The 25,008-nt window shown below is 45.2% G+C and overlaps 2 protein-coding genes across 2 annotated transcripts in view; both read left to right on the top strand.

Moving 5' to 3' along the window:
* LOC142297141 (uncharacterized) overlaps nucleotides 1-25,008 on the top strand; it is an 88,573-nt gene that overhangs the window by 60,392 nt on the left and 3,173 nt on the right. Inside the window, exons 15-20 of the mRNA XM_075341417.1 lie at nucleotides 10,002-11,140; nucleotides 20,733-20,843; nucleotides 20,956-21,123; nucleotides 21,210-21,333; nucleotides 21,453-21,559; nucleotides 21,961-22,012. Of these exons, the coding sequence (XP_075197532.1) occupies nucleotides 10,002-11,140; nucleotides 20,733-20,843; nucleotides 20,956-21,123; nucleotides 21,210-21,333; nucleotides 21,453-21,559; nucleotides 21,961-22,012 (1,701 nt within the window). The remainder of the gene's footprint in view (nucleotides 1-10,001; nucleotides 11,141-20,732; nucleotides 20,844-20,955; nucleotides 21,124-21,209; nucleotides 21,334-21,452; nucleotides 21,560-21,960; nucleotides 22,013-25,008) is intronic.
* Nucleotides 21,577-25,008, top strand: part of LOC142295895 (uncharacterized) — a 30,593-nt gene continuing 27,161 nt past the window's right edge. Inside the window, exon 1 of the mRNA XM_075339013.1 lies at nucleotides 21,577-22,012. The gene's annotated coding sequence lies outside the window, so the exon portion shown is untranslated. The remainder of the gene's footprint in view (nucleotides 22,013-25,008) is intronic.

Here is a 25,008-nt window from a genome sequence, read left to right as displayed (position 1 = left end):
GGGGCGGGTACAATCGCTAGCGATATCGGTGTCAATATCGCAGCGTGTAAAGTACCCTTTAGAATCCAGACTGTAGGTGCTTAGATACACCGTCACTTCATGATAGGTGGGAGTCTAAACTCTGAGACCCTCACGTGTCCTGACAATAAAGTGGTTGCAGCCCCTTTACTGTCCTCCCTGCAGCAGTGTAACTACAGTTCAAAGCAATGGGGCTGACCGCACTTCACTTTACAGAGAAAACAGTATAGACTTTGCACACCACATTGGTAATCCCAGTGTTCCTGGAATAAGCTCTTCTACCTATAAATAAATGAGGACCGGTACTTCAATAGTGAGGCACTGCAGCATTACGTCTGAAAAAGAAGTATTCTACAAGAATTGCATTGAATTAAGCCAAAAACCATAAATAATTAACCAAAGAGAGAAAAATCTACTAAAAGACCGAAAATTACTTCTCTAAATTACAATTTTTATTACCAAAGTTATGTCCTGGGAAGAAGCTGAGATGGCGAAACACTAAGTTAGTTTGATGGCTGTGGCTTTATTCAATGGAAGACCAAAAATTACTTTTCTAAAACACATTTTTTATTACCAAAGTTAAAATACTCTAGTCAAGCCATATATCATGATATCATAAATGGCTATATCGGTCAGTGAACACACAGCAACAAGTCGTGCAGAGGTGAATGCACTTTGATAGGGTTATCTCTCTAGTGTGAGGGATAGCCCGGTGTAGGTTTGTTTATTGATTTTTCAAGATATTATTAGAGTAATAATGAATAGGGCTAGGCTACAATTCCCTGGTCTCTCTCCTTCCTAGCCGCGGAGGTTAATACACCATAATGTTTTGGATGCCCCCGCTCAGCGTCGGCTATCCCTATCAACCCTATACTTAGCAGTGTGCCAAATGAAGACCCATAGCCCAAAGGTGCAGGTTGTGCTGAAGTCAGAGTTGTTCAATCACACATTGTGCATGGTCAGTATTAGGGTTATTAATAAGCGTATTGTTGTTGGTCATATATACGGTTCCCAATTGGGACAACCTATACACAGACTCCCATTTGGGGATATCCAAAAAAGGTCTAGAATAGTTATCTGATAATCCTAGTTAGTCCAAATGACCAACAGATTTATTGTGGGACCGTAAGTAAATAAGTCCCAATAAGGGTAAACTTATCTTTCTGGAGAATAAACTCCCAGAAGACCCCGACGCGTTTCCCCCACTTTATCTGGGGTTCATCAGGGGATGTTACCACAACGTGAAAATTCACTAAATTCAGGCCACCTTATAGTTTCTAGTCTCCTGTCAAAAGATCTGTGCAGATATTGAAAAGATGATAAGAATGACCCCTTGTACTGTGCAGAGAGGACTTCAGCAACCCACCCTGTCTGTACGGGGCTGAAAAGGATCCACAGATCTTTTTCAGCCCCGTACTGACAGGGTGGGTTGCTGAAGTCCAATCTTTGCATTTTACAAGAGGACATTCTTATCATCTTTTCAATATCTGTGTGACGCCCTGGCAAAACCAGGTGGTCACAGATGACTGCACCCCCTCCTGGGTGCAGGAATCACCTTCTCCTTGGAATTCCACCAACACACCACACTTAGGTAACACCAGCCACAAAAGCCTACTCACCCCCCCGTGGCAATAGGAGCACACCAGTGGGCGGGACCAGGCGGATGGGAATGCCCACCTAGGGCTCCTGAGATGTCAGGGGAGGGAACAAGTCAGTCTTAGTCAAACACAGAGCAGTTGAGTCTGGAGAGAGGCTGTGAGAGGAGCAGAGTGGTGGTCGGGGGTTGGAGCCCCTGGACTACCGGACTACCTGAGCTGGCTAGTGTCATGTCCCCACCGTAGTCCGCTCCTGCGACTTCTGCTCCGAACGCCAGACGACGCCATGTTCCCACCATGGATAGTGCTGATGATGGGAGAGGAGTCGGTGCCCATGGCTCTGCAGAGCACAGGCTCCACTCATCCACTAGGCTGGGTTTCCCTGGAACCTGCAGTACCACTGGCTGACTGTAGGTGGCGTGTGTCTTCCAGCTGAAGTTGCCAACATTCACCTGCAGCCAATGGGAAGACACCACACCCTTCTTATTCCCCCTCCTGTCACATGACCACTGCCAGAGATAGTTCTGTTCTCCTGGCTCATGTGCTGTTTGTATTGTGATTCCTGTGCGCTGACCTTTGCTTGTTGTTTGACTACCCTCCTGCCTGTCGTTTTTTTGTACCTTGCTGCCAGTTCCAGATTTGACCCCTGCTTTGTCTCCACACTACGCCCTTGCCTGCCGATTCTGTTCCTGTTTAGCATCTCCTGGTTTTTGACCCTGCCTGACGACCACGGACTACAGCCTACCACAGGTAGTGATCTCTGGGGTTCTGTGTAATTCCAAATCCCTGTATAGGGGTTAAAGGGTTGCAGAGTTCTAGGGGTCCTGCTTTGTGAGTGGCTTTTATCTAGACTCCCCTTACAGCCAGTCTGAGTCTGTGGCTCCAATCAGGCTTTACAACTAGGTGGCAAATGGCAGAATAGGGCCACAGGCGACGGAGATCCGGTTGCGGGAGACCTAAAGTGGGTCGAGGCAGGGTTGTAGCCCGCCAGTGCCGACAGAGGGAATCTGGTCCGGAGGCCGTGCACAGTCGGGGTACCTGGACCCCAGGGCAAGGACCGCTTCAAGCGCCTTACCGATTAGCCAGCAGGGGACAAGGTTCCAGACTTTGTCCCACAAGAAGCCCAGAGAGCAAAATGGAAGCCCAACGCGGGGGATAGGGTGTCCGAACACCCACAGTGATCCCAAGAGTCAGATTTTGTGGGCAGCGGCTCCCACTGGATACAAAACACAGGGGAACTGATTTTTCCCGTTTTATGCGGGTTAAGTTAACACACAAGAAACTACAAGTACAGGAGGAAGGGCCCCTGCCCTGTCAACCCGCGTGCGGGACCCAGCACACCCCTCCAGAGGCTCCCGGCATCCGAACTTGGTTTACAATATGGACTGTGTGTTTTACTGACCGTCCAAATCAGCACCAGCTCATCCAGCACCACGACTACCAACTGTGAGTTACCTGCTCCCTGCAATCCCGCACCATCCTCTGCGCCCCGGGACTACATCTCCCCTACCCGTGGAGGGGATTCCACCTTGCTGCCCCGCTCCATCAGCCCCGGGCATCCCATACCAAGGCAGCGGCAGTGTCGCCAACCTTCACCGCAACCCACAGGTGGCGTCACTGACAAACTCTTCCCCTATAAATAACCCCTTTTCTTTGTTGTGGGCGACGGGCTGCTGCACGAGCCCCGGATGCGGCTGCCACTCGAGCCCCAGCCACTATCCTGGATCCGAGTGCCTTGGGCAGGCTTCCCTGACGTGGTCAGTCACCCCCCACTGCCCGCGACATCTGCGCAGATCTTTTGACAGGACACTAGAAACTATCAGGTGGCCTGAAGTTAGTGAACTTTCACGTTGTGGTAACATGCCCTGATGAACCCCACATAAAGTGGGGGAAATGCGTCGGGGTCTTATGGGAGTTCATTCTCCAGCAAGATAAGTTTACCCTTATTGGGACTTATTTACTTACGGGCCCACAATAAATCTGTTGGTCATTTGGACTAACTATGGGGTATTAACCTCCGCGGATAGGAAGGAGCGAGACCAGGGAATTGTAGCCTAGCCCTATTAATTAATACTCTAATAATATCTTGAAAAATCAATAAACAAACCTACACCGGGCTATCCCTCACACTAGATGGATAACCCTATCAAAGTGCATTCACCTCTGCACGACTTTTGCTGTGTGTTCACTGACCGATATAGTTATTTATGATATTATGATATATGGCTTGACTAGATTATTTTAACTTTGGTAATAAAAATTGTGTTTTAGAGAAGTAATTTTCGGTCTTCCATTGAATTAAGCCACATCCATCAAACTAACTTAGTGTTTCGCCATCTCAGCTTCTTCCCAGGACATAACTTCTCCTGTTGTTTAAATCCCCCTTATTTAACCCATTATATAAAAACCCAGTAATCTTGTGTCTAATAGAAGGGCCATAACTTAAATATTGAAAATATAAAACCTTCCCTCCATACACCATGTGCAGAATTATTAGGCAAGTTGTATTTTACAGGATTTTTTTTTATTATTGATCAACATCTATGTTCTCAATCAACCCAAAAGACTCATAAATATCAAAGCTTAATATTTTTGGCAGTTGGAGTGGGTTTTTTTAGATTTGGCTATCTTAGGAGGATATCTGTTTGTGCAGGTGACTATTACTGTGCAGAATTATTAGGCAATTTACGGTAATAAAAACCAAATCTATTCCCATCTCACTTGTTTATTGTCACCAGGTAAACCAATATAACTGCACAACATCTAGAAATAAACATTTCTGACATGCAAAAACAAAACTCAAAAAATGAGTGCCCAATATAGCCCCCTTTCTTTATGATGACACTCAGCAGCCGACCATCCATAGATTCTGTCATTGCTTGATCTGTTTACGATCAACATTGCGTGCAGCAGCCACCACAGCCTCCCAGACACTGCTCCCAGAGGTGGACTGTTTTCCCTCCCTGTAGATCTCACATTTTATGAGGGACCACAGGTTCTCTATGGGGTTCAGATCAGGGGAACAAGGGGGCCATGTCATTATTTTTTCATCTTTTAGACCTTTACTGGCCAGCCACGCTGTGGAGTAGTTGGATGCATGTGATGGAGCATTGTCCTGCATGAAAATCATGTTTTTTTTGAATGATACCGACTTCTTCCTGTACCACTGCTTGAAGAAGTTGTCTTCCAGAAACTGGTAGTAGGTCTGGGAGTTGAGCTTCACTCCATCCTCAACCCGAAAAGGTCCCACAAGTTCATCTTTGATGATCCCAGCCCATACCAGCACCCCACCTCCACCTTGCTGGCGTCTGAGTCGGAGTGGAGCTCTCTGCCCTTTACTGATCCAGCCTCTGGCCCATCCATCTGCCCATCAAGAGTCACTCTCATTTCATCAGTCCTTAAAACCTTTGAAAAAACAGTCTTAAGATATTTCTTAGCCCAGTCTTGAGGTTTTATCTCATGTTTCTTGTTCAGAGGTGGTGGTTTTTCAGCCTTCCTTACCTTGGCCATGTCCCTGAGTATGGCACACCTTGTGCTTTTGATACTCCAGTAACGTTGCAGCTCTGAAATATTGCCAAACTGGTGGCAAATTGCATCTTGGCAACTTCACGCTTGATTTTCCTCAATTCATGGGCAGTTATTTTGCGCCTTTTTTGCCCAACACGCTTCTTGCGACCCTGTTGGCTATTTGCCATGAAACGCTGGATTGTTCGGTGATCACACTTCAAAAGTTTGGCAACTTCAAGACTGCTGCATCCCTCTGCAAGACATCTCACAATTTTGGACTTTTCAGAGCCCGTCAAATCTCTCTTCTAACCCATTTTGCCAAAGGAAAGGAAGTTGCCTAATAATTAAGCACCCCTTATATAGGGTGTTGATGTCATTACACCGCACCCCTCCTCATTACAGAGATGCACATCACCTGATTTACTTCATTGGTAGTTGGCTCTCAGCCTATACAGCTTTGAGTAGGACGACGTGTATAAAAAGTATCATGTGACCAAAATACTCATTTGCCTAATAATTCTGCACACAGTGTATGAACATATTGCTCATCAGTTTTTGTTTATGCATAATTAACCCATAATGCTGAAAAGTACAATACAGAGAGATGAATCTGATAAAAGTGCTGTGCCAGATGCAATAAACCATCAATATGTCCCTCCCATAGATCTTCATGGTTCATTTACATATTAAGAAAAACTGGATTTCTTGGGAATAATACATTGTATCGGAGATAGCATGGTATCTTTTTGTGCATCTTTCTGTCTTGCGTGCCCATAGAAATGGCTTTAGAAGGGTTGGTCTTTCTGACAGATTCACTTTAAAATTATACATCTTCCCAAATTCCTTTTATTTCAGGCTCATTCTATTTTCCTCTCCTTGGAGTTTCTCTTTGGGCTAACTAGGATTTTGCACGTATTCTACTTCTATGGCAGATCCCCTAGGTTCAAGCTAATGACCTTGCAGGCTCTGAAGGAGTCCGAAGTTCTAGCCGCTCCTCATATGTGTATCTGATAGCATAAGTGGTATATGCAAACTGGTGGCTAGACTTCGATGTGAGTAAAGGTACCGTCACACTAAGCGACGCTCCAGCGATTCCCACCAGCAACCTGACCTGGCAGGGATCGCTGGAGCGTCGCTACACGGGTTGCTGGTGAGCTGTCACACAGGCAGATCTCACCAGCAACCAGTGACCAGCCCCCAGCCAGCAGCGACGCATGGAAGCGATGCTGTGCTTGGTAACTAAAGTAAATATCGGGTAACCAGCCTGATATTTACCTTGGTTACCAGCGCACACCGCTTAGCGCTGGCTCCCTGCACTCCTAGCCAGAGTACACATCGGGTTAATTACCCGATGTGTAGTCTGGCTATGTGTGCAGGGAGCAGGAGCCGGCACTGACAGCGTGAGAGCGGCGGACGCTGGTAACGAAGGTAAATATCGGGTAACAAAGGAAAGGGCTTCTTGGTTACCCGATATTTACATTGGTTACCAGCGCCCGCAGAAGCCGGCTCCTGCTCACTGCACATTCAGTTGTTGCTCTGTCACAAACAGCGATGTGTGCTTCACAGCGGGAGAGCAACAACTAAAAAATGGCCCAAGACATTCAGCAACAACCAGCGACCTCACAGCAGGGGCCAGGTCGTTGCTGGATGTCACACACCGTGACATCGCTAGCAAGTCGTGCCTCAGCAGCGATGTTGCTAGTGATGTTGCTTAGTGAGACGTGGCCTTAACACAGCCATGGCTCCTTTTGCTCTTACAAACGTTTATGTAATTTTGGTGGCTCCGGCATGGGTGCTGGCCAGAACCATGCTTTACTCTGACATTACTGATATATCTCCACTAATTCCCATGTGGAACAACATCTATCTGCCCCAACGGCTAGATCACCGCTCGGATGCATTCTTTGCAATGGTTGGTTTTCATTACTTGGACCAACTGTTTGTTGAATCACCCACCTATGATTCTCGGAAATCTCATTGTGACCTGACTATCTCTGCCTCTTTTCAGTATTTTCAACTCAGGCACATTATTACCAAACAGTTTGGCTCCTATCAAATACACTTAGGTTGCCCTCAGCTACAGTCATTGTTGAGGTTGACCGATCTGGCTAAACCCTATATATATAATTTATTATCTACATCTACTTTTAAATCCTTTTGATAGTGCCCTGGTTAAGTGGAGGGGGATATTCCGGAGCTTGAGCATGGTCATTGGGGAGAAGTGGAGGACTTACTATTGTTTTTGGTGGTGAACTCAAACTATTTTCTTATACAGTATAAATTCTTATACAGAGCTTGAGATTACTGAAATGTCGTAGCTTTTTCTGGTGTTGGGGTGAACACTAGCTGTTTCCCTAAGTTGCCTGCTCCTGGCCTAATGAATATGAATCAAGTGCATACGTGAAAGAATTGACACCAGACAAAGAGTCAGATGTGAATCTCTCCTTGATCAGAAAATGCCATGGCTTCAACTGCCTTTATTTTAACAGAGCTCCTCCTTATATAAACAAGGAAAAAGGGCGTGGTTAGCTCTAGAGTGGGCATGCTCAAATGTTTCCACTACCAGTGGGTTGGTCCATGAGGTCATGAGGGGGTTGGTCCATGAGGTCATGAGGGGGTTGGTCCATGAGGTCATGAGGGGGTTGGTCCATGAGGTCATGAGGGGGTTGGTCCATAAGGTCATCAGGGGGTTGGTCCATGAGGTCATGAGTGGGTTGGTCCATGAGGTCATGAGTGGGTTGGTCCATGAGGTCATGAGTGGGTTGGTCCATGAGGTCATGAGTGGGTTGGTCCATGAGGTCATGAGGGGGTTGGTCCATGAGGTCATGAGGGGGTTGGTCCATGAGGTCATGAGGGGGTTGGTCCATGAGGTCATGAGTGGGTTGGTCCATGTGGTCATGAGTGGGTTGGTCCATGAGGTCATGAGTGGGTTGGTCCATGAGGTCATGAGTGGGTTGGTCCATGAGGTCATGAGTGGGTTGGTCCATGAGGTCATGAGGGGGTTGGTCCATGAGGTCATGAGTGGGTTGGTCCATGAGGTCATGAGTGGGTTGGTCCATGAGGTCATGAGTGGGTTGGTCCATGAGGTCATGAGTGGGTTGGTCCATGAGGTCATGAGTGGGTTGGTCCATGAGGTCATGAGTGGGTTGGTCCATGAGGTCATGAGTGGGTTGGTCCATGAGGTCATGAGTGGGTTGGTCCATGAGGTCATGAGTGGGTTGGTCCATGAGGTCATGAGTGTGTTAGTCCATGAGGTCATGAGTGTGTTGGTCCATGAGGTCATGAGGGGGTTGGTCCATGAGGTCATGAGGGGGTTGGTCCATGAGGTCATGAGGGGGTTGGTCCATGAGGGGGTTGGTCCATGAGGTCATGAGGGGGTTGGTCCATGAGGTCATGAGGGGGTTGGTCCATGAGGTCATGAGTGGGTTGGTCCATGAGGTCATGAGTGGGTTGGTCCATGAGGTCATGAGTGGGTTGGTCCATGAGGTCATGAGGGGGTTGGTCCATGAGGTCATGAGGGGGTTGGTCCATGAGGTCATGAGGGGGTTGGTCCATGAGGTCATGAGGGGGTTGGTCCATGAGGTCATGAGGGGGTTGGTCCATGAGGGGGTTGGTCCATGAGGTCATGAGTGGGTTGGTCCATGAGGTCATGAGTGTGTTAGTCCATGAGGTCATGAGGGGGTTGGTCCATGAGGTCATGAGTGGGTTGGTCCATGAGGTCATGAGTGGGTTGGTCCATGAGGTCATGAGTGTGTTAGTCCATGAGGTCATGAGGGGGTTGGTCCATGAGGTCATGAGGGGGTTGGTCCATGAGGTCATGAGGGGGTTGGTCCATGAGGTCATGAAGGGGTTGGTCCATGAGGGGGTTGGTCCATGAGGTCATGAGGGGGTTGGTCCATGAGGTCATGAGTGTGTTAGTCCATGAGGTCATGAGGGGGTTGGTCCATGAGGTCATGAGGGGGTTGGTCCATGAGGTCATGAGGGGGTTGGTCCATGAGGTCATGAAGGGGTTGGTCCATGAGGGGGTTGGTCCATGAGGTCATGAGGGGGTTGGTCCATGAGGTCATGAGTGGGTTGGTCCATGAGGTCATGAGTGTGTTAGTCCATGAGGTCATGAGGGGGTTGGTCCATGAGGTCATGAGGGGGTTGGTCCATGAGGTCATGAGGGGGTTGGTCCATGAGGTCATGAGGGGGTTGGTCCATGAGGTCATGAGGGGGTTGGTCCATGAGGGGGTTGGTCCATGAGGTCATGAGTGGGTTGGTCCATGAGGTCATGAGTGGGTTGGTCCATGAGGTCATCTTTAGATCTGTGTCATGTGTATGATCTGAACAGGCTTATGTAAAGTGAAACAATACAATTCATCGGTCATTTCCCACAATCCCCTACGGCTCAAGGTTAATTAACAATTTGATCAGGACTATTTATAGATATTTCTCCTTAACACTGGTACTACAAAATGTAACTTATTTTATGCAGAAAAACAACACAGCAAAAAAAAAAAAATCCTGCAAATATGCTGCATTCATTATAGCCTCATCCTTCACTGGAGGGTGACCCAGATGTTTCCTGGATGTATATTTATGCCATATGTCCATTTATTTATTGGGAAGCATGGATTCTTATTACCATGCTGTTTTTTTTTAGATTGTTCTATGTTTTTTTGTTTTTTTTTTTTACTGTTACATTTATAATACAATAAGTAAAACCTTTAAAAAAAAATAAGCTTATGGAATATATTGGTCTTAGTTTTTTGGCAGAATAGAGAGCAATTGTAGGGGTGTAGCTATAGCTGAGGGTGGAGATGTAGGGTGAGTTAGCACTTTGGGGAGATGTATTTTTGCATTTTATAATGGATCACCAACCAAGGTTTCTTTTTCCAGGTGAAGATCTGATGAGAGGATCTCATGGACATCATCTCTGTTCTCTACATGATGAAGCTGTAAATGCTACCACACAAATTAATTCCATAACTCCTAATATGTATATAGTACTTTACAGCACAGATCTATCCACTGGCACTGCTGATCACAAGGTACCGTCATATAACGATTCACTGATCAGCAAACAAACAACTGGATATAGGCAGGATAAATCATTTCTATCTGGAGAACAATTTAACAAGAACTCTGATCATTCTGTGCAAGAAAAAATGAACAAAGATGCAAGACCATTTCCATGTTCAGAATGTGGCAGCTGTTTCCGCTATAAATCATGGCTTGAAAGACATCAGACATGTCACACAGGGGAGATGCCATTTTCCTGTTCGGAATGTGGCAGATGTTTCCGCTTTAAATCAACTCTTGTTGTACATGAGCGAACTCACACAGGGGAGAAGCCATTTTTATGTTCAGAATGTGGAAAATATTTTAGCCATAAATCCAATCTTTTGACACATCTAAAAATTCACACAGGGGAGAAGCCATTTTTATGTTTGGAATGTGGCAAATGTTTTATCATGAAATCAATTCTTGAGGAACATCAAAGATCTCACACAGGAGAGAAGCCATTTGCATGTTCAGAATGTGGGAAATGTTTTGGAACAAAATCAAATCTTAAGGAACATCAAAAAACTCATACAGGGGAAAAGCCGCATTCATGTTCGGAATGTGGGAAATGTTTTGTCAAGAAATCATTTCTTATGGAACATCGACGAAGTCACACAGGGGAGAAACCATTTACATGTTTTGAATGTGGGAAATGTCTTGCAAACAGATCAGGTCTTGTTAAACATCAAAGAACTCACACAGGTGAAAAGCCATTCTCATGTTCAGTATGTGGGAAATGTTTTGCCCTCAGGGCAGGTCTTGTTAAACATCGGAGAACTCACACAGGGGAGAAGCCGTTCTCATGTTCAGAATGTGGGAAATGTTTTACACAAATGTCAAATCTCACTAAACATGAAAGAATTCACACAGGGGAGAGGCCATTCTCATGTTCGCAATGTGGGAAGAGTTTTATGGAAAGGTCAAAACTTGTTAAACATCAGAGAACTCACACAAGGGAAAAGCCTTTCCCGATAGTGTAAAGATATGGGTACATGGCGTTTTTTTTTTTTTTAAGTAGTCAAAACCAACGCATTTTTGAGTGGTAACTAGTGATGGGCGAACCAGTGGATACCTAGTTTCCGTGCGCGGACCCCGACCATGTAGTTCTCAGGGAACTCCATGTAACTGATTCAGCCACCCAGATAATTAAAAATTAAATAAAGGAAAAAGAAAGAAAACAGGGAATAAAGCAGGAGTCCTTTCTACAATCATGCTTGGGTCCCCATAGACGTATATGGGGTTTGGCGTCCAAGCAGATGTTAAAGTCCAGTCCCAAACTGGATTTTAAATAAAAAAAAAAAATCCGTCTAGACCTGCTGAACCCTAATATCTTAAAGTTCGCCCATCTCTATTGTTAAAGGGGTGGTCCACCCATTTTTTTTTTTCCCCCAATGATTTTCACTTACCATTGTCTGCATCTTCTTCAATAGCCTCTATTTCCATTTCTGGCACTGAGCGGCGCTATCCTGCACGCTCAGTGCCAGTCACATGACCGCCTGGAGCTGTGGCCGCCGGCATCCTCTGACGTCCCGGCATTTCCGGGCTCTCAAACAAGACGGGTACGTCACAGGAGGCCGGCGCCACTCACAGTGACTGACAGGGCTGTGGGCGGTGACTACTGCACGTCACAGCACAGCATCGAGGGGAGGAGCCGGAGAACTTTACTGTGGAGCGGTGAAAGCAGACGCTTACCAGCATTCAGCTGTGGCAGGTACGGGCTCCAGTCTGGAGTACAGGGGGGGTTTCCTCCACTGAAATCCCCCCTGTCACGCAAGTATCTGATCACACTGTCCACCCGCCCGCTCTGCTCAGCTGTCAGGAGAACGGGCGGTGTCGGCAGTGTGATCATATACTCCCACCAGCAGCACAGCTGCATGGGACCAATCTGCTCCACTCTGTCACCTGCACTACAAGTTCCAGAGTGGAGACAGTGACATGCTCTGCTCTGACACATAGTTTGCTGCATGTCACTAATTGTCTCCACTATGGGACTTGTTGTGCAGGTGACCGGATGATACATGTCACTGTCTCCACTCTGTGATTTCTGCTGCATACTACCAACTGTATACACTCTCACCTGCACAACAAGTCCCACAGTGGAGACAGTGACATGCAGCACACTATGTGTCAGAGCAGAGCATGTCACTGTCTCCACTATGGGACTTGTAGTGCAGGTGAGAGTGTATACAGTTGGTACTATGCAGCAGAAATCACAGAGAGGGGCAGTTAGTGACATGTATCATCCGGTCACCTGCACTACAAGTCCCATAGTGGAGACAGATAGTGACATGCAGCACAGAAAGACCAAAGGATAAAAGCTCTATTACCATGATTAGGCAGTGCACACAGGAAGGAGGGGAGGGAACTGTTGTGGTGGAGATCTGAGGGGAGGGAACAGTCAGAATGGGTTGGGAGATAGATTGCTAGTTACTGCAAAGGATTATGGAAATTGTAGTAACTGAACACAGGAAGTTAAGAGAGAGATTAACTCCATCAGAGCTGGAGCCAGAAATGAAGATGTTATGCTAGACCATGATAAAAGATAATATTGGTAAAATAACTTGATAGATGTGTTTAGAGGCACATAATAGCAAGATTTATCAAAAAAAAAAAAAAAACAGTTTTGGTAACTGGACAACTTCTTTAAGTACTTTAGGAAACTCTCCTTCTTCGGGGAGTTTTTGAGGGGATTTTCATTTCCTGAAGAGCTTTTGAAGAGTTTTTCAAGCATATTTAAAGTTTCCTTTTCTCCTGAAATTTTTTTTGAGGCAGCTTTTTGATTGGACAGTGCCTAATTTGGACCATTTTCCCATCAGGTGGCACTTGAATGAAGTCAGATGCAAATATTTACACCAACTTATTTTTCAAAATCTGAAGTGTAAGTAAATACTCAAAAGAATGATCATATGAAAAGTAAAGTGGGTTTTAGTGTAGAAATGCATAGGAAGTGTATTTCCAGTTACTTTGAGTGATGTTTCAGGTGTTTTTCAGAGCAGACAACAGCTAAAAGACTTTAAAATAAAAACAACTCAGTGTGCACATACCCTTATATTAACCGGATAAGGTAATACACCACACTACATAGGTAGTGTAGCATAGAATCTATACAATCAATGAATAAATTCATGTCATAGGACTAGCAATAAAAAAAAAAAAAATGTTTATGTGCTTTAAATAAAAATGTAAAAAAACTCAAAATTTCAGTTTTCAAAATAAAAAATGTTTACTATAATTACGTATACAACCCCCCTCATGGATGATAGACATATGAGTGTATGGTAATCATATATGGACCTTGGCTAATACCATTAAATATTGTTGGGGCTCTATGTATCTGTCATGCGCTGTCCGGATCCGCACACACGGATTAATACTAAGTTGTCGGACTCTGTTCACATAGCAGAAATCAACAGGCAACCTGGTCTCTTAAGTGTTCAGCTTGGCTGGGCGTCGGCTGAGTTGTTTCACTGCTCCCAGACATGCAGTAGTTAATTCTTTATTGGAGCAGTGTGCAACTCTTCTGAGAGTCGGGTTGTTGATCACCATCCACAGCTGGTCTGTTCCTATTTCAGGCTCGGGAGTGTAGTAGGAGACCGCCGAAGATAGCTTCAGTGATCCCGGTCTTAGTGGTTGTCCACTGTATGGTGAAGTACAGTTGCTTTTCTGCATGGTGTGAACGGTCCTCTGTGAGTTTATTCCCTACCCTTTTCTTTATTCCCCTGTACACATATAGTCTCTCCTTTGTGTTTGAGTTCAGTGTGTACAAGGTTTCGTTCTCCGTTGTTCGTGTCTGTTCTGTGGGGTTTGGTTACTGGGTTCCCCTGTGTAATCAACACTTTATTATCATGCATAACATTGATATTTACATTTACAGCATCAGTACTTGGAATACATGAACTATCAGGTTGGGAGGGTTGTCAGGAACGTATTGAGCAACCAACTGTCCCAAATTAGTTCCCAATAAAACATTGGAGGGGAGGTTCTCGGACACCCCCTCTTCCTTCTACCCCCTCCTGGCGCCCAAACCAGGCCATCTGTAAAGACCGACGAACACCCCCAATCCCAGAGACAATCAGAGGCTTCCCAGGGATAAGTTTTTCAGGGAACACAAATTCAAGCTGCATGAGAGTTCATTCTGCACCAGTGTCCTTGAGACCCACAGTGAAGATGTCGCCCACAGTAACTGGTTGCAAGCTTTCATGTGCCCTCCCAACTGCCCCAATCACAAAAAGAACAGCTGCACTAGACCCTTGGGCCTTAGTTGTGGGGTTCCTCTTCTACCTCTCTCGGCAGGTAATGCTAATATGAAGGACGCATGTAGAGCACCGGTGGGTGGCTGGTATGAGATGCAGGCCGGCTGCTGACAGACGGGGTAAAACTCCCCAGTGATCGGCTGGCAGGGGCATTGGCAGGGGTTTTCAGCTTACCCCCTTTCCAGCTGGTGACGGCTGGCTTCTGCACCTCAGGCATCCTGTTGGCAGCATAAGAGTCAGCAATCTTTGCAGCCTGATCTGTAGTGTTGGGCTCCAGATCACGGACAAATTGTTGAACATACATGGGAAGATGTACAGGAATTGATCCTTCACCAGGAGATCCTCTGGTTTCTCAAAGCTGGTAAGAGAAAGTCCTTGGATCCGTTGATGGAACATGGTCCTCAAGGTGCTCACGACATCTGTATAACTGTCAGTTAATCCTGTAGATTCTTGAACCTTTCCGATACACTTCTGGGGAGAGGTTGTACTTCCTGACCAAGGTCTCTTTTATTGCATCAGAGTCCCCATCTAACTCAGGTGGATGGTCAGCAAAATCATACAAGGCTTTGTCTTTGAACAATGGAGTTAAATACTGTGCCCACTGATCACTGGGTGGATGGTATGGCCTGCAGGTTTTTTCGAACCACTGAAGAAAGGTATCTAAGTCTTCATCCTTATTCATCACAGGGAAGTTTTACAAGCATGTCCTCCTTGGGTTTATGTCCTGAGAATTTTGTAGCGGCGAATTGTTACCCCTTTGTACTTGGGTCATCTGAAGCTGGAAATCGATCTCAGCCTGGCGACTTGGCTGCAGCAGCCTCTCTCTGGACCCAGCATTTCTCAGCCCGAGAGCCTCTATCTCAGTCTGTTGGTACTATAGAATAAGCTGCAGGCGTATACTGGCATCATTTGCTCCCAGCAGTTGTAAGGCCATTTGCAAAGAAAAGTCCATGCTCTCTTCAGAACTGGCAGTGTTCGTACCCCCAGAAGGTATTTTCCGGTCAAGGTCCATTTCTTGGCTTCCCTGAGTTGGGCTTCCTCTTTGTCCAGGTGCCACTGCTCTGAGTCTTGCTCCATCAAGGCCCCAATCAGCAGATCTATGGATTTGTCTGCCGTCTCTATTCCTCTCTGCTCACAGAGGTTGAGCAGAGCCTCTTTATTCTGCTTCTTATACAAGGCTGCCATATCGGTGAACAGCCTTTTGCAAAATAAAAAGATAGAAAAACAAAAAGGGACGGGAAATTATTTGCAAGTATGTCTAAGTAAGAACCTTGAAGAACTGGTGCATTCTTCGAAAGGAAACCAGTCCTTTAGTACAGGGAATAATTGCTTGAACCATCCACTAATGTTCTACTAAAAGTAAACTCTATCCCATCATTCGGCCACCAAGTTGTCACGTACACACTGCTCTATACGTGTCATGAGGTGTGCCTGCAAGGGTTAATTCATCTCCTATCACTCAGACCAGCACTCAATCTTTGTTATAGGCTATAAAGTGAGCAAAAATCACACCCCAAGCACACAACACATTGCCACCGCTCATTAAATACATCAGAAAACTTACCAGCAGCTTCCACAAATGTGAACAGGCCCCAACCAAGAAAAACAGCATAACTACAAAAGCATATCCAGTGGCACTCAATAATATAAGGATATATTGGCATTGCATTCATGCTATAGAAATATTAGAGAAAGGAGAAAAATACATAGCTAATGTGAAAAATGAGTAAAACGACATAAGCATTCCATTACTGCTTTGGAAATATTGACAAAATGAGATTTTTAGCTTATGTGCTGGCCAATCCATGTGACTCCAATAAGCAACGGCAACGTGATCTCATCGGGAACCTAACTGTAAATACCTCTATGTGCAATTAAAAATTTGCGTGACTGCGCAGATAGTTGGAAGGGACCTCAAGGGTCATCGGGTCCAACCCCGTGCGAGTGCAGGTTTTCTTAAATCATCCCAGTGACATGTTTATCCAGCTTCTGCTTGAACATTTCCATTGAGCGCCGACCACCTCTTGTGGTAGCCTGTTCCACTCTGACTGCCCTCACTGTTAGAAGGTTTTTCCTAATGTCTAATCTGAATCTCCTTCCTTTTACTTTCCTCCCATTACTTCTTGTACTTCCTTGTGCTAATGAGAATAGGGTGGTTCCCTCTGGACTATGACGACCTTTCAGATATTTGTAGACCGCTATTAGGCCGGAATCACACCTGCTTGAGACTCACGTGAGTCTTGCATCGCATCACCCGGCATGGCCTCACACTCTCTGTACACGAACATTTAGGCTGCATAGAAATACATGAAGCCGATCCACTCCTGTAAGTAGAGTGAGCCATGCCGAATGTTGTGAGACTTGCGCGAGTCTCAAGCAAGTGTGACTCCAGCCTGAAGTCTCCTTTCAGCTTTCTCTTTAGTTCTTGTAGCCGGTCTTCATATGACATGATTTGCAGACCTTCTACCATCTTGGTTGCTCTTCTCTGGACTTGCTCCAATATATCGATGTCTTTCTTGAATTGGGGCACCCAGAACTGTACACAGTATTCCAGGTGGGGTCTGACCAGGGCAGAGTATAGGGGAATAATTACCTCTCTGGATCTACATTCAATGCTTGTCTTGAAACATCCCAGAATTTTGTTGGCCTTTTTAGCTGCAGCTCCACACTGTTGGCTCATGTTGAATCTGGGATCCACTATTATGTCACAGTCCTTTTCCCTGGAGCTGTCACATAGTCCTGTTCCTCCCATATTATATATGCTTTTTACATTTCTTTTACCCAGATGTAGGACTTTGCATTTGTGTCTGGTAAACACCATTCTGTTCTCCTCGGTCCATTGCTCGAGTGTCTAGATTCTTTTGAATCCTCCCTCTTTCCTCTCTAGTATTGGCTACTCCTCTTATCTTAGTATTATCTGTGAATTTTATGAGTTTCCCAATAATTCCGTTTTCCAGATCATTTATAAAGATATTAAACAGCACTGGCCCCAGGACAGAAGCTTGCGGATATTACACAGCACAGGGCCCAGGACAGATGGCGGATATTACACAGCACTGGGCCCAGGACAGATGGCGGATATTACACAGCACTGGGCCCAGGACAGAGCCTTGCGGAAGCCACTTTTGACGTTCCTCCAGGTTGATGTGTAGCCATTTAGTATTACTCATTGTGTCCAATCATTACGCCAGTTGTGAATCCATCTAACTGATTTTCTGTCGATTCTATACTTGATAAAGTATCACACGACATCCTCATTGATAAAATTATCCAATGCCTTACTGAAGTCCAGGTATACCGTGTTTCCCTGAAAATAAGACTTCCCCCGAAAATAAGACCTAGCAGGAGTTTTCAGGGATGCTTAATTATAAGACATTCCCTGAAAATAAAATCTAGCTGCGGTCAATAATGAAGTGTCATGCAGCGGTAAAAGAGTTAAAGACACTGAAGGACACTTCTTTATAGACAGCAGAGACCCTCTAAAGAAAGAAGAGAGAAGACCCCCCTATCATACTTACCAGACTCCGGAGCAGGTGAGCGCATCAAGGTCCTGCGGCGGAACGCACACGCACACACACATCAGATCACACACACACACACACACACATCAGATCACATACATACACACATCAGATCACATACATACACACTACAGATCGCATCCACACACTCACCACATCCAGCAATATCACTTGCTGCTCGGCGGCGATACTGTGCAGTGCAGTGACCTTCAAAATTCACTAGTAATAGCGTATTCAACAAATTAACATAAACCCCCTTAAAACTTAACATTTAATATTGATGTTTAAAAAATACAATACCACACTATGTGATCAAAGTGAAAGTGCACAGGAGAGAGAGGGAAAAATATCCCTACAATATCCGCTCCCTCCTGTGTTCTACCTAACCGTGGAGGTTGGCACCCTAAAGATACGTAGTGGCGCCCCCACTCCTCGACGGCTGTCCCTACTAATAACCCTATGAGCCCCTAGCCAAAGGATAAAGTGCAGTGCAAGCAATTAAAGTGCAGTGCCAACATATATATAAAGTGATACTTGTGCAAAAACTGGAGCTCATAAAAAGCCTCAATTGATAAGAGGCCACAATCCTATCTCAAATGAGACCCTCGATAATAGCAGGGACAACTAGACTTAGCTTAAACTGCCTCAACGCGTTTCACCATCTCATGGTTCATCAGGAGGCCGATGTCCATATGCTGTGGTATGATAGACCTGTGGCAGTAACCGTGCTGCCAGATTCACATGATGCAGTGCAGTGACCTTCCAGGACCTGACGGAGGATCACATAGCCGGAAGCATGTGGTATCTCCGGATGTTGTGATTGTGTGCGCGCGCATGTGCAATATCGTGATTGTGTGTGAGTGTATGCGATCGGATGTGTGCGTGTGTGCTGTCTGATGTGTGTGTGTGTGTGAATGTATGCAATCAGATGTGTGAGTGTCGGCAGGAAGCAGAGGAGGACGGCGTACAGTACAGCTGCGATGAGCGCCCACCGGAAAGCACAGGGAGGAATGATGTAAAAGCTGTGTTTGTGTGTGTATGCGATCGGATGTGTGAGTGTCGGCAGGAGGCAGAGGAGGACGGCGTGCAGAACAGCTGCTGGGAGCGCCCACTGGAATGCACAGGGAGGAATGATGTGAGAGGTGTGTGCATGTGTGTGTGTGTGTGTGTATGTATGTATGTATGCTGTCTGATGTGTGACTGTGTTCTGATGTGTGAGTGTCGGCCAGACACAGGGAAGCACAGCTGCTGGGAGATCACAGGGAGAAATTATGTGGAATGTGATGTGATGTGATTGTGTGTGTGTGTGTGTGTGAGATCTGATGCATGCGAGTGTCAGTCAGATGTAGGGGAGCACATCTGCTGGGAGATCACAGGGAGGAATGATGTGGAATCTGGTGTGTGTGTGTGTGAGATCTAATGTATGCAACTGTGAGTCAGATATAGGGGATCACAGAGAGGAATGATGTGGAATGTAATGTGTGTGTCTGTATGAGTATGAGTGAGTGTGATGTGATCTATGCGAGTGTCAGACGCAGGGGAGGCATTTCTCACACCTGCTGGGAGATCACAGGGAGATCTGGGAGCCATACAGACGCCCGGGGCTAGTAAGTATGACGATCCTGGGAAGGGGGGGGGCTGCTTTTTGTGGGAGGTAAACTTACCCCCAACCATGTCTCCTCGAGAATAAGACACCCCCTGAAAATAAGACCTACTGCTTTTTTCAGGGCATTAAAAAATATAAGACAGTGTCTTATTTTCGGGGAAACAGGGTATATCCACAGCATTCCCCTGGTCCAACCATTCAGTGACTTTGTTGTAGAAGGAAATCCGGTTGGTCTGACAAGATTTATGGGTCATAAAGCCGTGCGGCTCTGGGTAATTAATGCCGTCACATCCAGGGACCTAACTAAGGCTGTGTGCGCACTGCGTTTTTTTCCCCTTCAGGTTTTGCTGTAGAATTTGCAGCAAAAAGAATGTTCATGTCACTTCTTTTCCTGCAGAAAATTCGCGGCAATACCACGGTAAAACTGCATGCGGCTTTCGGGTGCGGTTTGCTGTGTTTTTTTATCGCAGGTGCGGTAACCTTTCAGAGGTTGTGGAATTTTCTTAAGAAAATTCCATTTTCTAGTGCGCACAGGGTCTTAAGACCAAAAACGCGCAAAAACACCTCGAAAAACGCACCGTGCGCACATAGCCTAAGTGTTCCTTGACAATTTGCTCGCAGATTTTTCCTGCTATGGAGGTCAGGACAGTTACTGGTATACACAGACCCTTACTCTGAGAACAGCCCCAGGACACACAGTGTATAGGGGTCCGCTCTCCTCCAGCCTCCGTCACATCGCTCTGCATTGTACACTGTATACACAGCTCTCCATTCTGGACACCGAGGTGCTAGGACGGTGCACACCTGAGGAGGAGGGAGGACACAACTCTATGTGGGAGGAGACTGCACTTGTATCCTAGCAACTGCAGGACCTGTGATGATGTCAAAGTCATGTGATCAGTCACATGTGGGAGGAGTACACAGTGCATCACTTCCTGTCATGTAACTGTATACTGGCGTCCTATATCCTCTAACATGTACAGAACAGATCACATGACTGTGACATCATCACAGGTCCTATCTGATCAGTGAGCGTTCAGCGTGTGCACGACTTATCTCAGCCCGGAAAAATTCCCAATCCCGAGTCCCTGCACTTTATATGTGTTCTGCCAAATATGAGGCTGCGCTCAGTCCTCCCTGTGTCCTCAGGCTCCTTATTATAAGGATGACTCTTTCCCTTTACTAGAGGCTGGTCCTTCCCATCAGCGGCCCCCCGAGGATGGAGCAGGACAGAGAGCACATGGCGGCTCGGATATTAGACCTCACCCTGGAGATAATCTACTGGATCACTGGAGAGGTGAGAGCTTCACATCACATCCCTCTGATCTCTAGGAATAAAGCAGGGAAATGACGGGGAAGGTGGAGGATTCTCGGCCTCTGTGTAGTGACCGGCGTCTCCCCATACACAGGATCACACAGTAGTGAAGACGTCGTCTGGGGGGTGTGTGACCCCCCATGTGTCAGGAGGACGGAGCAGGACCCCGAGTGCCATCACCGAGCCTCCACCTCATTCACTGATACATGAGCAGAAGATCCTAGAACTGACCCACAGGATCACTGAGCTGCTGAGCGGAGAGGTGAGCACTGCCGGGAATGCTGGGACATTATACAATACCGCTGCCGGGGGAGGGGTCTGCTAATGACGGCTCATTGTGTGTGTCAGGTCCCTATAAGATGTCAGGACGTCACCGTCTATTTCTCCATGGAGGAGTGGGAGTATCTAGAAGGACACAAGGATCTGTACAAGGAGGTCATGATGGAGGAGCCCCCGTCCATCACATCCCCGGGTAAGAGGAGACCGTCCTGGGCTGTAGAGGAGAGGACAGGTCTGAGAGTCGTCTAGATTCCCCATCATCTGCTCATCACATACAGACAATGTATTCATCACTGCTGTTATTTCCTACAGATGGATCCAGTCAGAGAAATCCACCGGAGAGATGTCCCCGTCCTCTATATTCCCAGGATCGGCCAGAAAAGGAGGAAGATGTCCCCCGGGATCATCAGGTGGATGAGGTGAGATTTCTTCAGATCCTCTATAGATTGATGTAATGAAGCTTCCACTAATCCCCTCCGCCCGCCGTGTACTGGAGGATTTATGTGACTTCAGTTGCAGTCTATAGTGACTACATAATAAAATTGCAGAAATTTTCACTAAGTTCACCACAAAGTAGAAGAACGCAAGCTCTGACTGCAGGAAAGAAGGTTCAATCTCATCAGTGATGATAAAAGGCTTCTCTACTGTAAAAGCAGTGGCAGTGGTGGTAATGTAAGGACTGGTGTTAATGAGCACAGCGCCCCCTTCACACTGCTGTGGACTGAGATGCTGTTGTGCAGAGGAATAATAGGAACTATGTGTAAATTACTTAAACTTTGTTTCTTTATTTTCTCATCTCTGTAATTTGGGAATATTGTAGGAAAGTTCTAGTGGAACAAAGTGTGGACTCGAAAACCCCACATCAGTGACCGGTAAGGGCGACTCATAAAACTATTTACCGTAAATGTCTTTTTATATATATATATATATATATATATATATATATATATATTATTCATGGAAACTCAGGAAACATGTCTTTCCTCATTATTATTACTATTTATTTTCCATCATTCTGCCGGACATTGGTGCAGGGTGATATAACATGGATACAAACACAAACATGATTGAAGTGAAGGTTACATGATACCATAAGTCTAATTTCTCAATGTGGAGGCCATGGGGATCATGTCATATCTCCAGAAGGGGAACATGCCGTCTCCTCATGCTGTGAATTTGGTGGGAAAGGCAGGAAAGTTAGAATCCAGACTGTAGGTTCTTGGATACGCCGTCACTTCATGATTGGTGGGAGTCTAAACTCTGAGACCCTCACATGTCCTGACAATAAAGTGGTTGCACTTCCCTGCAGAACAGCAGTGTAACTACATTTCAGTTCTGTTCAAAGCAATGGGGCTGACTGCGTACATATTTTTCTACACTATACAGTGGCATGCAAAAGTTTTGGCACCCCTGGTAAAAATTATTATTATTATTAAGGGCGTGACTCAACCGGTCACTTTTTCTAGATCTGACCACTGTTTCAAATCATAATGTCATGTGTGCACACGAGAATGAACGATAACAGACACTATATCGGTTATGGACCTTCTCCATGACAGACCCTGAGGCAACTGGTCTTTATTGTTTAAAACTTTTCACAGCTCTTCAGAAGTGAAGGGTGTGGACAAAATACAGTCCAATCAAGTATCGTAGGTCAGGGCTTCAAGACATATAGATCTGCATATCCTCTTCTTGATTGGTCAGTCCAGACTCCAGGAATTTCTTTTGTTTATCATCTTAGGCGTTGTCCAGAATGTAGCAGCCATCTTCAATTTACACTGATATATACTGTGTTTAAGGTAAATCACTAAATATGCAATATATATATATATATATATATATATATATATACACGTGTTAGTAAAAGAGAACAAAGACATGCATAAATATGTGTGTTAGTTTACATCTACTAAACTATAAACCTGAGTCTATGAAATGGCTGAATTAAGTATTTTTGGATACTCAATTCTTATCCTCAGCATTATTATGAAGAGATAAGCAAGTTGAATATGAAATAATAAAGTTAAGGATTACACATTTCCTTTGTATTTTAGGGGAAAATAAGAATAATTTATATTCATTTTTTCCATTTTAAAATTATTATTGGGCACCCTGCATGGATGGTACCTAGTGGCACCATTTTTGACAAGTATCACAGCTTGCAAACACTTTTTACAGCAGCCAAGAGTCTTTCAGTTCTTGTTTGGCAGATTTTCCTCCGTTCTTCTTTGGAGACGTCTTCCAATTCTGCGAGAATCCTGGCTCGTCTTACAGTTTTGTCAGATTCTTGGCTCATCTTGCATGCACTGCCCTTCCTTGGAGACGTTTTCCAGTTCTGTGAGATTCCTGGCTCGTCTTGCATGCTCTGTTCTTTTGAGGTCTAGCCGCAAATTTTCAATGATATACAGATCAGGGGACTATGAGGCCATTGTAAAACCTTCAGCTTGCACCTTTTGAGGTCGTCTGTTGTGATTTTGATGGCTGTTTAGGCTCATTATCCATTTGTAGAAGCTGTTCCTCTTTTCTCCTCTTTTCAACTTCAGCTTTTCTTTTACAGATGGTGTTCTGTTTGCATCAAGAATTTGTTGAAATATCATTGAATCCATTCTTCCCTCTATGAAATAGTCCTTGTGCCATTGGCCGCAACACAACCCGAAAGCATGAATAATCCACCCCCATGATTAATGGTTGGCGAGATATTCTTTTTTTTTTTTTTAAATTCTGTGCCTTTTTTTCTCCACACATACTTTTGATGATTATAGCCATTTGGGTTTTGTTGTAACCTCATCGGTCCACAGGACTTGTTTCTAAAATGCATCAGGCTTGTTTAGATGTTCTCTGAATTTTATGGTGAGGACACAGGAGAGGTTTCTTCTGATGACAATTCCAAGAAGGCCATATTTATGCAGGTGTCTCTGAACAGTAGAACAAGGTACCACAACTCCAGAGTCTGCTGAATCTTTCTGAAGGTCTCTTGCAGTCAGCCAGGGGCTCTGATTTGCCTCTCTAGCAATCCTACAAACAGCGCTCACAGACATTTTGCTCAGTCTTCCAGACTTTATCTTGACCTCCACTGTTCCTGGTAACAGCCATTTCCTAATTACATTTTGAACTGAAGAAAGGGAAACTTTAAAACACTTTGCTATCTTCTTACAGCCTTCTTCTGCTTTGCGGGCCTCCACCATTTTCATTTTCAGAGTGCTAGGCAGCTGCTTAGAAGAAACCATGGCTGCTGTTTTTTGGCACAAGGTTAGAGGAGGCTGGGTATTTATAAAGCTGTGAAATTTGCATCACCCAGACTTTCCTAACGATATAGTGAACAAGCCATAACCTTAACAGGCTAATTAAGGTCTGAAACCTCAGTCAAAGTTATCTGAGCACACAAATTTCCAAGGGTGCCCAAACTTTAGCATTGTCGCATTTTTGTTTTTGTAATTTATTAAAATGTGAAAGATTAAAATTATTTTAATTTTAACCTAAAATATAAAGGAAATGTGTCATCTATAACTTTATGCCTTCTAGAGATCATTTCACCTTCAACTTGCATAACTTCACAATTACAGTAATTTTGACCAGGGGCGCCGAAACTTTTCCATGTCACGTTAGATTCCTATATAGAGTCTACTGCAACCCCATTAAACTGCATAAAATTGACTACTCTGATATAAAATTTTACTTTTCATGTGGAGCAGCTCCAGAGACATTTACAAGTTTTGTCTAGTCCTGTCCCAAACTCCCATTACATTCATAGAAAATAACTTCTCAACTAATTTCCAAGGAAAATCCTCACTAACAGGCGAATTCGAATTTGCCTAATCTGCTCATCACTATTCAAGATGGCGTGAAAGTCGACGGATATTCCTCCATC

This window comes from Anomaloglossus baeobatrachus, chromosome 3 (genome assembly GCF_048569485.1).
Source record: "Anomaloglossus baeobatrachus isolate aAnoBae1 chromosome 3, aAnoBae1.hap1, whole genome shotgun sequence".
Lineage (NCBI taxonomy): Eukaryota > Metazoa > Chordata > Amphibia > Anura > Aromobatidae > Anomaloglossus > Anomaloglossus baeobatrachus.
Note: the sequence above shows the minus strand (reverse complement) of the source record. Positions and strands in the feature narration are given on the sequence as shown.